Consider the following 14,410-nt stretch of genomic DNA (forward strand, 5'->3'; position numbering starts at 1 on the left):
CCAAAATAAACCCAGTGTTTAAGTGGTTCCTGCCTGCCCCTCTGCAGATCCCCCCATCCTGTGCAGGCTCCTGCAGGGAAAGATGGGTCACCCAGAAAGAGAGAGCGAAAATCCGCTCGGGGCGTGAAACACCAGCTCAGCACTGAAGCTGAAATAACTCCCCGAGGCGTGTGCTGTGCCCCAGCAGGAGCAGAGACACCCATATGGCAGGAAGGAAGTGTGGAGGACTTCCCAAAGCCTTATCTCCACTTGTGCACGCTCAATAAACCGCTGGAGGGCTGCAGCCACGGCCAGCACCGCCCTGCCCACACACCCCACACCGCCAGCACAGTCACATCCACAAACCTGTGCTCCTGCTGCTCCACTGACCAAACTGTGTGAGCACACCTGAGTGGGAAGGGGTCTCCTCAAGCCTGGGGGCTCCTGGCCACCGCAGAGCCCTGGCAAGTGAGCAGGACGTGCTGAACTTTGTATCTCAGCAAGGGATGTAAGGCATTGGCTGTGCGTGTATAATCCTTCAGACATAAACCACTGACCAAGCCTGGGACTGGAGCAGATCCAGCTGCACCTAAACCCCTCTAATTTAGCAACTCAGAGGGTCCTTTCTGACCCTCATCCCTCAGTGGGAGGCTGCAGTAAACAACCAAGTGAGCCTCACCACCAAGCCTTGTTAAACCACCATCATATTGACCAGCAAACTTGGTTACCTCATCAGCCCATACCAATAAAAATATTGTGGTTTCTCTCCTAGAACTGAAATGCATGACTCCACCTGCAACAACTGCTGTGCTTCATCCCTGAGCACAATGCTGTCTACCCAGTATTCCCTTTAAAAAATCCATTTCCAGACACAAAGCAGGCACACACTGCACACGGGGGCTTCGGGGCACAGCTATTTTGGTGAAAACTCTCAAGCAGATTTCACAAAAACCTCTCTGTCCCCATTTTCCCAGAGAAAGTGGATAAGCAGGGAAGGTCTGGAAGAGAAACATCCTTTTATCTCCCTGCACCAGCTCTGCCAGCAGTGACAATGACAGCACTAAACCAGGATTTCTCGTGGGGAATTACGGCATCACACTTTAGGCACAATCCTGCAGGCAATCCCTTCAAAAAGCTGAAAATGAGTCTGAAGGCTGCCACAACTGGAAAGTGGAGTTCACAGACATTAACCCCTCCTCGGGAAGGGGCTCAGCAGAGGAGCCAAGCTCCCATCCTTCCCACGGAGGAGGATCAAGGACAGCCACAACCAGGGGCTGCTGCCCGCAGAGGTAGCGCTGAAAGCCATTTCCTCCCGTGTTTGCCCTGCAGAGACACCCAGGTTCCGGGGCATCAGCAGTGCACCCTGGTGCACCCCCGGAGCAGCAGTGCCCGCCCGAACAAAGCCCACCGAACCGCATCCTTCCAGCAGCGCTGCCAGCGCCGCGCACGGCAGCCAGCAGCCTCTGCAGGGAGCGACCAACCGCACGACAATGCCCCGGGCACCGCTGCCGAGCCCATCCCCTCGGAGCCGCTCACCAGGTACAGCATTCGGAACAGGGAGTCCCCGTCCCTGCCGGCGCTCTCGCTCCGCACCCTTCGGCTCCCCCTCCGCAGCGCCGACATCGCGGAGAGGCAGCGGGGCTGTCACCGGGCGGGCAGCGCGCCCCCGGGGCCGCACATCCCCGGCGGCTCTCCCGCTCCTCCCGGGCTGCTCCGGCTCCTCCCAGGCACCCCGGGCTGCTCCTGCCCCTCCCAGGCACCCCGGGCTGCTCCCGGCTCCTCCCAGGCACCCCGAGCTGTTCTCCTGCCCCTCCCAGGCACCCCGATATGCTCCCGCTCCTCCCAGTCACCCCGAGATGCTCCCGCTCCTCCCAGGCACCCCGGGCTGCTCTCCGCCCCTCCCAGGCACCCCGAGATGCTCCGGCTCCTCCCAGGCACCCCGGGCTGCTCCTGCCCCTCCCAGGCACCCCGGGCTGTCCCTCCCGGTGTGAGCGGGCAGGGCAGCGCCCAGGCGGCCCCGGCAGCCCCGGTTCCCTCCCGCGCCATCCGCTCACCGCGTCCGCGGGGTCCGAGCCGGGCCAGGCCAGAGCCGGGCGCTGCTGGGGAGGCAGCTCCGGCAGAGGGGCTGGGATGCAGCGAGGGCAGCCGGGGAATAGCGGGAATATCGGGAATAGCGGTGCGCTGCCGGCGGCTCGGCACGGCCCGCTGCCTGCCAGCCGCACGGCTCGGGAATACCAAGCAGCGCAAGGGACACAGCACGGAATGAAAGGAACTTGGAAGAGCCGGTTCTGCCGCTGGGAAAGCGACCCCGCAAATCCCCCTTTTAATCCTGTCACGTCTACTGCAGCACACTGAAGGTTTGGAGACTTATGCTGGTCTCGAGTAATGCTGCAGAGAGCAGCCGACCTACTTTTCTTGGAAAAAAAATCCCTCCAAGAGGCACGGGCGTGCACACACAGAGCCCACCGACCACGCTCCCCAAGCAGCACTGCTGCCAGGTAATTGGCCTTTACAGGCACAGGTCTGCAATTAGGAACAGGGAGAAAACAGTGTCCTGCAGCAATTTTAATGCTGACACTTCTCACAACACGTCCCCAGGTACATTCAAAGGACCACAATAGGAAAAGAAAATACACAAAGACTGATTTTGAGATTCGGTACAGCACCTGTTTTAGCCTTTGGCAACCTGCAACATCATCTACAACCTGCAATTCATATACTCAGTTTTCTGGGTGCCCCCTTGGATCCTCAATATTGAAAAGACCAAAACAATCAGGTCACCACCAGGGCACGTAACCACTGAAGAAATTACTCTGGTGTGAAATGTTTCTGCTGTTCTGTTGAATAGAGGCTGGCAGAGGGGCATGCCCCCCCGTTTTACAAACAGCCTGAAATTCGGTGCTAGATGAAATAAGCCAGAAAAGGTGGCAGAGAGCAGGCTGTCCTTTCCCCCACTCTTCTCCCTCCCAGCTCTCTCCTCTCCTGGGCTCCTACATGGAATGGGGACAGAAAGGAAAGGCAGAAGTCCACCCCAGAGCAAAAACAAGTTGTAGAAAACCTCAGGCCAGGGCCAGCTGCCTGGCTTAAGGACAAGGGCTGCACCTGGAAAGCGCCTTGCTCACCACCCTTCACTGAGATGTCACCCAAGAGATAAGAGGTGAAATTAGATAGGGAGTGAGTCCAGAGAGCAGCAGCTATCCCACACCACTGACACCTCAGCCTGCCTTGGAGAAGCGTTTCCACTATTTTACCAGAACAGACACTCATCTTTCCTTATTCTATATAATGGAATCATTGCTTTGACAACAGCGACGGAAAAGAAAGCTCTGCATTATCAGGCCTTTAGGATATACAGAAGACAAGTTTCTCAGAAAAAGGGAGGGCTCCTGCTGCACCTCCAAATCCTTCAGCACCACCACAGCTCGGAGGCTTTTGCAGATTAAGAAGCAAAAGCAGCACTCCTAAGGAAACACACACACCCACGTGCACACATGCTGGGCTGGGGGAAGGGACAGAGGAAGCTACAGACACCAGGAGGAGGAGGAGGAAGGACACATTCCAGTGCCTCCTGTGCCACACAGCCCCCTGCCACCTGCCTGGCAAAGGCAGAAGGGCCCAAGGCCAGCTTTTGGTGGGATTCCCCCCACTTACCTTCACACAAAGCCTGTGCTACGAGAGCAGGGGAAGGAGGCTGCGAGCACCTCGCTCCTCTCCTCTTCCCATCAATCATTAATGTGCCCTAGGATCTCTTTGCTGCCTGGAGAGCCAGGGAGCTTCCTGGGGAAGCTGTCCCTGTCTGCAGGGCTCCCTGGGCAGGGATGGAGCCCAGAGGACACCCAGAGGCTGCTCTGGGATCCCCAGCTCCTAACGCGGCCTCTGTGCTGGAAGGAGGGGAGCTCTGTGTTTACCTGGGGAGCTCTGGGGCTGGTGAAATGGGAACATTCCCCTGTGACCAGCAGTGAATGGATGGGAGTGCTCCTGCCCTGCTGAACCCAAAAAGGACAGAAAAATAAGGGAAGTCTCCCCTGAGCTCCACCATGCACAGCTGGGAGCAGGATGGGATAAAGGGGAAGGTGGCACGAGGGCAGAGCCTTCCCCTTGCCATGTACAGAAATAACTAACCCCTGTGGAACAGCCCTGAGGACACCACCTTAATCTTCTGTGCCATAATCCCAGCAGCATGGAAAGGTGTGGGAGTGCATGGGCAGGAAAACATCTTTCTTTTCCTCCTTGGCTTCCCAAGGGAAAACACACACTGCAAGAACCCTTCCTTCCCATGCACATCAGCATTCCCAAGCACACAGAAAAGCCAAGGGATTAGGAAAACCCTCAGCTGAGCTTCTTTTCTTCCCCACTAGCATACACTGGAATTTTCTACAGGCATTGCAGGATAATTTGGGAGTTTCTACAGTCAGCAAGGAAGGCACTGAGTACAGAGCAGGGACAGCAGCATCCCTGAGATTGCCAGACTGAGTATATTAGATGTATTCCACAGGTACTTGTGTCCTTCATTTGTGGTAGAACATTCAAGCAGTAAGCAGTTTGAAACAGAGGGAAAACAAACAAACAAACAAACAAACAAAAAGCCTCACTCCCCTTCACCCCCCACAAATACAGAGACATATTTCTGCATCCCAAAAGGGATAAAGTTAACATTTCACAGCCAGAGAGACAGGAGCTCCTCCCATTGGAAACCAGGGCTCCCTAGAGTTGGGAGTGACTCCTCCAGGATGGAATATTAAGCATTAAAGCTGCTAACACCCATTTCTCAGTTTGACTAAATCTGCTGAGCTGCAGAGCTAATCGGGTAATCCTCACGCCTTGTGCAGGCAATTCCAGCTCTGAGCACCCAGGAGCAAGGGGCAAACCCCAGCCTGTGGCACAGCTCAGGGCAGAAAGGCCTGGAAAAGCCAGGGAGAGCCCTGGCTCCCCAGAGCCACAGCCTCCTCTGCCAGAACACACTCTGCTCAGAGCACGTGAAAATCCCACGTGTTTACAGTCAGACACCCCAAACACCAACAAACACCTCCACTGGCTGGAGAAATTTACAGTTAAAAATCACAAAGTACCAACAAACACCTCCAATTACTGGAGAAGAAATTCACAGGTAAAAATCACAAAGTATCAACAAACACTTCCACTTACTAAAGAAGAAATTAACAGGTAAAAATCACAAAGTATCAACAAACACCTCCAATTACTGGAGAAGAAATTAACAGTTAAAAATCCCTAACTATCAGCAAACATCTCCACTTACTAAAGAAGAAATTTACAGGTAACAATTACAAAGTATCAACAAACATCTCCAATTACTGGAGAAGAAATTAACAGTTAAAAATCCCTAACTATCAGCAAACATCTCCACTTACTAAAGAAGAAATTTACAGGTAACAAAGTATCAACAAACACCTCCAATTACTGGAGAAGAAATTCACAGTTAAAAATCACAAACTATCAACAAACATCTCCACTTACTAAAGAAGAAATTTACAGGTAACAATTACAAAGTATCAACAAACATCTCCACTTAAGAAGAAATTTACAGTTAAAAATCCCAAACTATCAACAAACACTTCCACTTACTGGAGAAGAAATAATAAAGTATCATAAAGTTAAAAATCATAAAGTATCAACAAACACCTCCACTTACTAAAGAAGAAATTTACAGGTAACAATCACAAACTATCAACAAGCACGACCACTGACTGAAGAAGAAATTTACAGTTAAAAATCCCCAAATATCAACAAACATTTCCACTTAATGGAAAAGAAATTCACAGTTGAAAATCACCAAGTATCAACAAACATCTCCACTTACAGGAGAAGCAATTTACAGATAAAAATCCCAAAGTTTCAACAAAGACTTCCACTTACAGGAGAAGAAACTCACAGTTAAAAATCCCAAAGTATCAACAAACATGGCCACTGACTGAAGAAGGAATTGTTTGTACTTACAAGAAGAAGTTCCTCAATAAAAGCTAGAAACAAGCTGTAATCCCCTTCCCTGAGCATTTCATGTTTCCCTTCCGCGGTGTGGCTGTCAAGGACACAAGTCCAGGCTGGAGTGCCACAAGGGATCAGGAAACAAGAGGCCAAGGTCTTTTCCTTCCTTTCTCTGCAGTGCAGCAGCAAGGGACCAGCCCAGAGCTCACTGCAACGCAGCTTGGTTAAAACAGGAGAGAAAACAGGCACCGAGGGGAAACCCCAACAAACCGAGATCTAACTCTTATTAACTGTGGGGAAAAACAGCTGTAAGCTCTCAGCATCACCTATATCACCAATACCTCAAGGCAATCAAGATAATCTCCTGGATTGTGCCTCAGAGCCACCAATCATCACCTGCTGTCACCACCAACCGCTGTGGAAAATCGATGGCAATTAGCAAGCCATTTGCACAAGCTCTTAGCTGTAGCTGGAGAGTTTTGCTTCAGTTTGAGGTGGATTGGCTGTGATTAGTTTGCAGTTAGAAACCTGCGTGTGAGGATGCTACTGCTGTAAGGAAATACAGCTTAATTCACATTTGTACTAAGCCTAGAATTCAAGAAAGAACAAGAAATCCTAACAATCCACGTGGTTTAGAGGAGCTGCTCTGGGGATGGAGGTGATAATGGATGGAGCCCTTCTACAAACTGTGGGGAACAGTATCCCAGGTACTGGAGATGTGAACCCACCCTGGGAAAAGGGCATGGATCTGGCTGAAGAGGCAGCAGGCAATGTGCCATGAACACAGCTGTGGCTTGTTCCATCCGGGATGATCCATGGACACCTTCACAGATCCCACCTGGGATCACCCATGGACACCTTCACAGATCCAATCTGGGATCATCCACAGACACCTTCACAGATCCCACCTGGGATCATCCATGGACACCTTCACCGATCCCATCTGGGATCACCCACAGACACCTTCACAGATCCCATCCAGGATCATCCACAGACACCTTCACCGATCCCATCTGGGATCATCCATGGACACCTTCACAGATCCCATCTGGGATCACCCACAGACACCTTCACAGATCCCATCCTGGATCATCCACAGACACCTTCACCGATCCCATCTGGGATCATCCATGGACACCTTCACAGATCCCACCTGGGATCATCCACAGACACCTTCACAGATCCAATCTGGGATCATCCACAGACACCTTCACTGATCCCATCTGGGATCATCCATAGACACCTTCCCAGATCCATCTGGGATCATCCTTCACAGTTTTCCCAGGAAAGGTGGAAATTGAACCTCCTCCTCACCTTGCTCATCTTCTCGGCCTCGTCGGACGACTCCAGGTCCTGCGCTTCCGCCTCCTCCGGGGCTGCCTCAGCTGAGCTGTCGGGGTCACTGCAGAGGGAGTGCCCTGCCAGAGTAACACAGGTGTGAAAACACGGCCAGAGCTCCCCGAAATCCCCAGGAACAGTGCTGCAGCCCTGGAGCTCCCTTGGAACACCAACGCCCAGAGGCAGCCAAGGACCTGCGAGGAGGGTTTGCAGACAGGTGTAAAAACAAACAGGTTACGACCACACATCATTTCCCTGGCAGCTACAGATTCAGAGATAAGGCTAAAATGTCACATTCAAGTCCTGACATCCAGCTTGCACTGCCTGGCTGGTGAGCAGTGCCAAGGACCTTTCCAGCCCAGTGGTTTCACGTGGAAACTGGGAGAATGCAGCTCTTGGTGCTGGCCAGCCTGCCCTGCCCACGTGGGACGTGGTGATTGCACTGCCTGCATTTCTGGCCTGACACAGTCACTTGCTGAGGAAACAAACCCAGTTTTAGACCTTTTTAGGAGTCAGGACCCAACGTTCAGCTGCTGTTCAGGCAAGCTTTTAGACCCCATTATTAAAAATGAATTGCATGACTGTGCAAGATTTCCCACTTTGTTATGTCCAGAGGTAATCTGGAAAAGCCAGAGTTCAGAAATTTGGAAGTAACTTCAGAACAAATTCTGCACGCTGGGATGGAGCCAAGTTGGGCATTGATGAAATGGAAAGGACATAAAAGGTAGCTCAGAGCTCAGGCCCTCTTCCGAAAAGGGAGGGCCTACCTTGGAAAAAGATGTGCCTGGAGGGGTTGTTTGGCATCACAGAATCTATTTGAAGAAGTGTTTTTTCTCTAAGAAGTTTGGTTTTCTGAGCCTTGCCCAGATTTTATCAAATCTCACTATCAGATTTCTGCTCTCCCTATTAACTTGTGAAAAAGAATGTTCAAGGTGTCCATTTAAAAAAAACCAGAGAAAATAAGTGTGCCTTAATCTGTGTGGGGCAGACTGTGTTTTTTCACTGCAATTCATTTCCCTTCTCCAGCAGTGTGAAATGCACCTTGCAGCTGTTTCTCAGCCCAAACCAAGGTAATAATATTTGTTCAGTTTACTTTTAAGCCACCCCTTTTCCTTTTCCTGCCTGCCAAAGCCCCATTTAACCCATTTCCTGCACTTCCAGCCAGCAGACAGGGATCTCTCACAGGAGCAGACACACAGCACGTGTGCTCAGGCTGCTGCTGATGCCTTTGGCCAGCAGGGACCTGAGCAGGTTTATCTGCTGCTCGTTAAATGCAGCCAGAGCAATAAAGCTGCACGTTCCTGCCCGTGAAAAGCTCCCAGCTCCCGCCCCACTTCTGTCAGGATCGTTCCATCACCTGCTTTTTGCCTGGGGATCCTTATTTAGCTCTGCCAGGAGAGTGAGCGGGCTGCTTTCCGTCCTGCTGGCCACTGCCATTTGCTGCCTTCATGGGACATTCAGGAATTGGAAGGGGAAATCCAAAAAAGCAGCAGGAAAAGGGGGTCAAGCCCTGTGCGTGGCCCCAGCACAGGGGGAGGTCACAGGAGCCCCTCAGCAGTGCCACACCTGTGACAGTGTGACCAATGCCCATTAAACAACTCTACCTATGGCTACAACCAGCACAATGGAAGGAAGTTTTCCATCACTGGAGCAAAGGTGCTGGGGCTTAAAGGTCTGGAAAATCATGGAAAGCTTCAGCACCAGCCCAGCACTTGGCTGGAATTTTCCACATTTTACAGGGCTGGCGTAACTCAAGGTTTTAATGAGAATTCCACAATGTGTGTTACCTCTCTTAAAGCCTCCTTCTCGCTGCCAGGCTATATATTTATTTCTTATTATCTATATATTTATTTCAGTGCCATGGGAATAAATATCCCGAGCCAAGCTCTGCCAGCTGCAGCACAAAGCTCCAAGTGTGCACCCTGCTAACACAAAATGCACACCAGGAATCCTGCACCTCAGTGCCTAAGCTTCAAAAATACCCCAATATCATCTATTTGGGCAGTGTAACAGCAGCTTCCTTAATCCAAATGCTGCCAGGGAGGAATGGCCCTGTAATGACAAGAGAGTGCCTCACTGAAGAGACTCTGTCATTAAATGCACCATTTTTGACAGGAGTTGTTAGGGAATGGTGTCATGGATTAAATTTTTATTTAAGATGGCATTTCACCTATAAATCTGCAATAAAATAGGAGTGTGTCCTTTTTTCTTCCTTGCAGAAGAATTCTGGTTAGCCCTGAAACACTGAGCTATGAAAGGAGCGCCCTGGGATGCTGGGGATGGGATTTATTTCCATGGGGAAATCGGGAACACCAGCCTTGCCTCCTGTGCAGGACCAGAGGCCGCCAGAGGGCGAGGCAGCACTGCAGCAATTTGGGGAATTGGGGATGAAAAATGAAATTTTATCCCAAAGCCCTCCGGTGGCTGCTGCAGGAAGTGCCCCGGAATTGTTACATCAAGAACAAGAAATGTGCTACAAGAAGTCTGAAATCAGCCCTGTGAAAATAACCCTGAAGAAATGAGGGTCACTGGTGGCCTCAGCTGGTTCCGAAATCCAAATTACTCAGCCCAAGGGGGCCTGTGAATGGAATGAAACAAGTGGAACGAGGATGGAATGAAAACCAGTGGCTGTTCTTACAGTGCAGCAGGAGTTGGTTTCATTTTTACAGCATGGATTTAGCCTGTGTGTCAGTAACTCCAGCCTCTGGCTGCTCTCTGAGCCCCAAAACAACAAACTCCCTAAAACACCCAGCTGTTCCTATCCAGGAGACTGAAACACCCTTTCCAGCCTTTATCCACTCTGCATGGTGATTTATGAGCTTCACATTGTCCCCCATGCTAAAGATCTCCAAAATCCAGGGGCAGGCAAAGCCTAAACCCCAGAGACTGCCCCACACTGAAAGAAGGGGGTGAAACAAAGAAATGTGGGTGCTATTCCCAAATCCCCTTCCAAGAGCAGAGTACCTTCCTGATGGCCTGGGCAGGTCCAAGGCTGTGCTCCCAGCTTTCAGCTCTCATTCCCTGCAGCCAGGGGAGCAGAACACGCCTCGTGGTGAGGGCAGACAGACCCCAATGATCCTTTCAGGCCATCAGGAAAACCTGCTGTGGGGCTCCAGACACAACCAGAGCTAATCCTCCTCAGCCAAATTTATGCAGGCTGTGTTACAGGAGAGCACCAGAGCCAGGAAGAGCAGTAACAGATGAAAGGAACAAAACCTGTGGCTCTGCAAAGGCAGTGCAGCTCCACGGGGAAAGCATCCATCGTGCCCAGGAGGGCAGCTCTCACATCAACCACAAAAGCCAAAGGCACTTCCAGAATAACCTGCCAAGCCAGCACAGCGAGGGAACCACGGCCACAGAGCTGTTTGCACCTCCAGCCCCCAGCTCAGCACGGGCAAGGGAGCTCCAGGGGATGGAAGAGCTGTGAGAGATGGCAGATGTAGCAGGAGCTCTGGCAGACACTTCAGCTCCCAGAAACACAGCCCTGCTTTGCTCCTCTACACCTCCCATCGAGCAGCAAAGCACCTTCAAAAAAAAGTGACACTTATATTTTGAAAATAAACAATATCATTTGCCTCACACAAGAAATAAAATCTACCCTTTGCTGCCTTCACAGCTGAAGGAAGCAGATAATCCAGCATAGACCAGTGCTGGATTCCTGGAGAAGGGACGTGCCCACAGGTGCTGGGTGCCCGCTGGCACTGCCACCCTGCACAGGGGGCTGCAGTGCCTCGGCCACAGCCTGAATCTGTGTCCTAGAAACAAAACAGCACTCAGCAGAAATCATGGAGCTCATCTGCCTGGCCAGGCAGGCTGCCTGCACCAACAAGGACACGAATAAACAGGTCAGTGGGTATTTCATACTTGACTGCTCTCTGCAAGAAGCTGTGGAGCCAAGAACAAGAATCCAAGATGAACAAAAATCCAAGGCAACATCACAATATCCCAAATGCGAGCAGAGACCCCTTTTTAAATGTCATGTAGGTAATGGATCCCTGACAAAGCACAGGAGCAGGAAAAAAAGGCTTCAGTAAAACACAGCAGGAAATGGGTGGGGAAGATCAGCTGCCTCCCAGTCACACACTTGGGTGCAAAGCCTTGATTTCACTCCCACCTCGGGCTCAGCCATCCCAAATTATTTCATGTGGCAGCTACAGAAGCTGCCAGGGACACCTGCACTCCTCCTGCTGGCTGGAAGAAATATTCCCCTCCTTTTGGGGGGGACAGAGGCAGATCCCAGCCCGTTCCCTGTGTTCAGAAGGGATGTGAGTGCTGGGAGAGCTCTGAACACAGAAATGCCAGCTCCCAACCCTCTGCTCCTCAGGGAAAAGCTCAGCTACAAGCCCCAGCACTCAGGGCTTCAGTGACAAATCACAAGAGGCTGGTGAGAAGCTGCTGCTGAGCAGCAAATGGGGGCATCTTGTGGCCAGCTGTGAAAATGCACAAGACTACCTGGATTTTCCAGCACAAAAGCCTAACTAGGAAGGCTTCCATGAAAATTAAAAGGGGAAAATTTCATGAAAATGTTGAATTTTAATTGCCTGTGTAGGTTTAGTCCACGTCTTACACGAGGCTGCCTTTAGCAGTCCCCTCAGAAGGATTTGCAATAATTTTGTGTGGAAGCTTTTCCTGCTCCCTCTTTTCCACTTGCTGTGAATATCACACTCCCCAAAGCCAGTCTCAGCTCAGAACAGCTTTGATTACCTAGAAACTACTTCATCCTGGCAATCCCACTGATTTTTCCTGTATTTTAAATGATCCCAAAAAACTGAAGCAAGAGGTACCACCAGTGTCCTCTTCTGCTGTCAGATATAGAGGAGCCCGCAGAAATTCAGGAGCCAAACTTGTGGCAAACAATTCCCAGTTGCTATGGATTGATCTCCTGCCAGCTGGGCAGTGTGGTGAGCAGCAATGTCCCTCCCCAAGGCACTGTGCTCTGGGGTCACCTGCATATGTCAGGCTGTAATGTCAACCCCTAGATTCTGGTGGTTTAAAACATCCCTGCGAGTTATTTGTGCATCTCACCAAACACACAGAGCCCCTGTGCTGCTGGCTGACCCCAGAGAGGTGACTCACAGAGCCACAGAACCTCCTGAGCTGGAAGGGCCCCACAAGGATCATCCAGCCCAGCCCTGCACATTCACCCCAACAATCCCACCTGGAATCCCTGGAGCACTGTCCAAACGCTCCTGGAGCTCTGTGGGGCTGTGCCCATGCCCTGGGGAGCCTGGGCAGTGCCAGCACCCTCCAACATCCAACACAAACCTCCCTGGCACAGCTCCAGCCCTTCCTGCCACTGTCCCAGGGGCAGAGACTGGAGCTGCCCCTCTGGAGGAAGCTGCAGACCCCAGTGAGATTCCCTCAGTCTCCTCTCCTCCAGCTGAACATTCCAGGAGCCCCCAGCTGCTCCTCGTGTGGCCCCTCCAGACCCTTCCCACCCTCGTGTGCCTCCTTGGGGCACTCTCCAACAGCTTGAGACCTATTTTATGTTGTGGTGTCCCAAACTGCACACAGAATGCTTTAACTCTTCCTCCCCTTGCCATACGTAGATCCTGTGGGCAAATCCAGAGGAAAAAGCACCTCCTGAGCTGCCCAGATGGGAGCTCTTGGTTCTGGGACTGTCCTGGGCCCAGCCCCAGGACGTGGGGTGCCTGTGGTGATGACACAGGTGTCACAGGCTGATGGCACAGCCATACTTCCCCCTCACTCACTGCCTGGCTGCAGCTGCCAGGGAGAAAATAATTTATAAAAACAGTGGGTGCAGGCAGAGAGAGAGAAGGTAGAGAAAGGAAAGGGAACTCCCTGAAGACAGAAGTCTGTGCCTGCTGCCAGTCCCAATAGCAATAATGGCCATCAAGCACAGGCTCACACCTCTCTGCTGTGTGCCAGGACTTTAGTCACAGAGCCAAAGACACTGACCCTGGCACCTGCTCCTCTGTAAGGAGAAAGTGACACAGCCTGGCCAAGAGCTGGGAGCCCGATAACCTTTACACACTGCAAGTAAGCCCAGCTTGGTGCTGACATTTTAAAGGTCTTTGCCAGGGTAAAGGGCACCCCTGCGAGCCCCCGGGACCCCGTGCCCAGCTCGGGCTGTGGTTTCCCTCCCTCCCAGCAGGGAAGGAATGGGCACTCAGCAGTGCTTGGTGCGCTGCCCCCGTACCTTGGCTGCCCCCAGGGAAGGGCAGGGCGCCGTCCCCGGGCTCCGGGGGGTTCTCTGGGCGCCGCGGGGGCTGGCCCAGCCTCTGGGGCTCCTCGGGCTCGGGGTGGGTGCGCACGGTGAGGCTCAGCGAGGGCTGCAGCAGCGCGTCCTTCAGCAGCGCCGAGTCCAGCTCCTCCGCAGCTCGCTGGTTGATCTGCAGCACCTCGTCGCCAGCCTTCAGGCCTGTGACAGACACAGAGCAACGCGTCACACTCGCACGGACATCAGGGAGCTCCCAGGGTGTCTGTGCCTGGATGGAATCATGAATGACTGCAGTGACACTGAGATGGCACGGACATGGTGAGATCTGCTGCCTGGCTGCTCCTCCGGTGCCACCCCAAGAGCAGAGTGCCCGGAGTGACAAGTCCCTTGTCCTGGATTGCTAACAAATTGTATTCTGTTTGCCATCTGTGTGGCAGCTGTCTTCTGTTCAGTGGGCAGTTTTCCTTATCTCGTCCACACCCACTCCTCCCTGGTGGGGGAGACATCTGCTGATAACAGGCTGATAAGAACTACAGCATCCACTGACACCTGTCTTTCCAAACCAAGACATCCCTCACAACGTGCCAGCAACAACTGATCCCCTTTTTCCTCACGGCACAGCCACTGTGCACGCTGCACCCCCAGCACAGCGACCCTTCCTGAGTGCCATGGCAGCACAGGGCTCCTCAGAAGGCAGAGCTGGGCCCTGCTCAGCCACTCATGGCTTTTTCAGCTGCTTCCAGCAGTTATTTATAGCAGCAGCGCCCCAGGGAGAAGGGGATGTGCAGGGAAGCAGCTGACTCCCCGGGATGCTGAGGGCAGCGTGCAGCCCTGCCAGGTGACACGGCAATCCTGCCCTTCTCTTCCCTGAGGTGACACAGCGATCCTGCCCTTCCCCGAGGTGACACAGCAATCCTGCCCTTCCCTGAGGTGACACGGCAATCCTGCCCTTCCCTTCCCTGAGGTGAC

General features: G+C 52.4%; 1 protein-coding gene across 1 annotated transcript in view; it reads right to left on the reverse strand.

Moving 5' to 3' along the window:
• The window catches only part of TIAM1 (TIAM Rac1 associated GEF 1), a 98,676-nt gene that overhangs the window by 16,216 nt on the left and 68,050 nt on the right, over positions 1-14,410 (reverse strand). Inside the window, exons 13-14 of the mRNA XM_041460423.1 lie at positions 13,421-13,642; positions 7,237-7,340 (exon numbers count right to left, since the gene is read on the reverse strand). Of these exons, the coding sequence (XP_041316357.1) occupies positions 7,237-7,340; positions 13,421-13,642 (326 nt within the window). The remainder of the gene's footprint in view (positions 1-7,236; positions 7,341-13,420; positions 13,643-14,410) is intronic.

The sequence above is a fragment of the Pyrgilauda ruficollis genome, unplaced genomic scaffold, assembly GCF_017590135.1.
Source record: "Pyrgilauda ruficollis isolate IOZ18807 unplaced genomic scaffold, ASM1759013v1 scaffold143, whole genome shotgun sequence".
NCBI classification, from domain to species: Eukaryota; Metazoa; Chordata; class Aves; order Passeriformes; family Passeridae; genus Pyrgilauda; species Pyrgilauda ruficollis.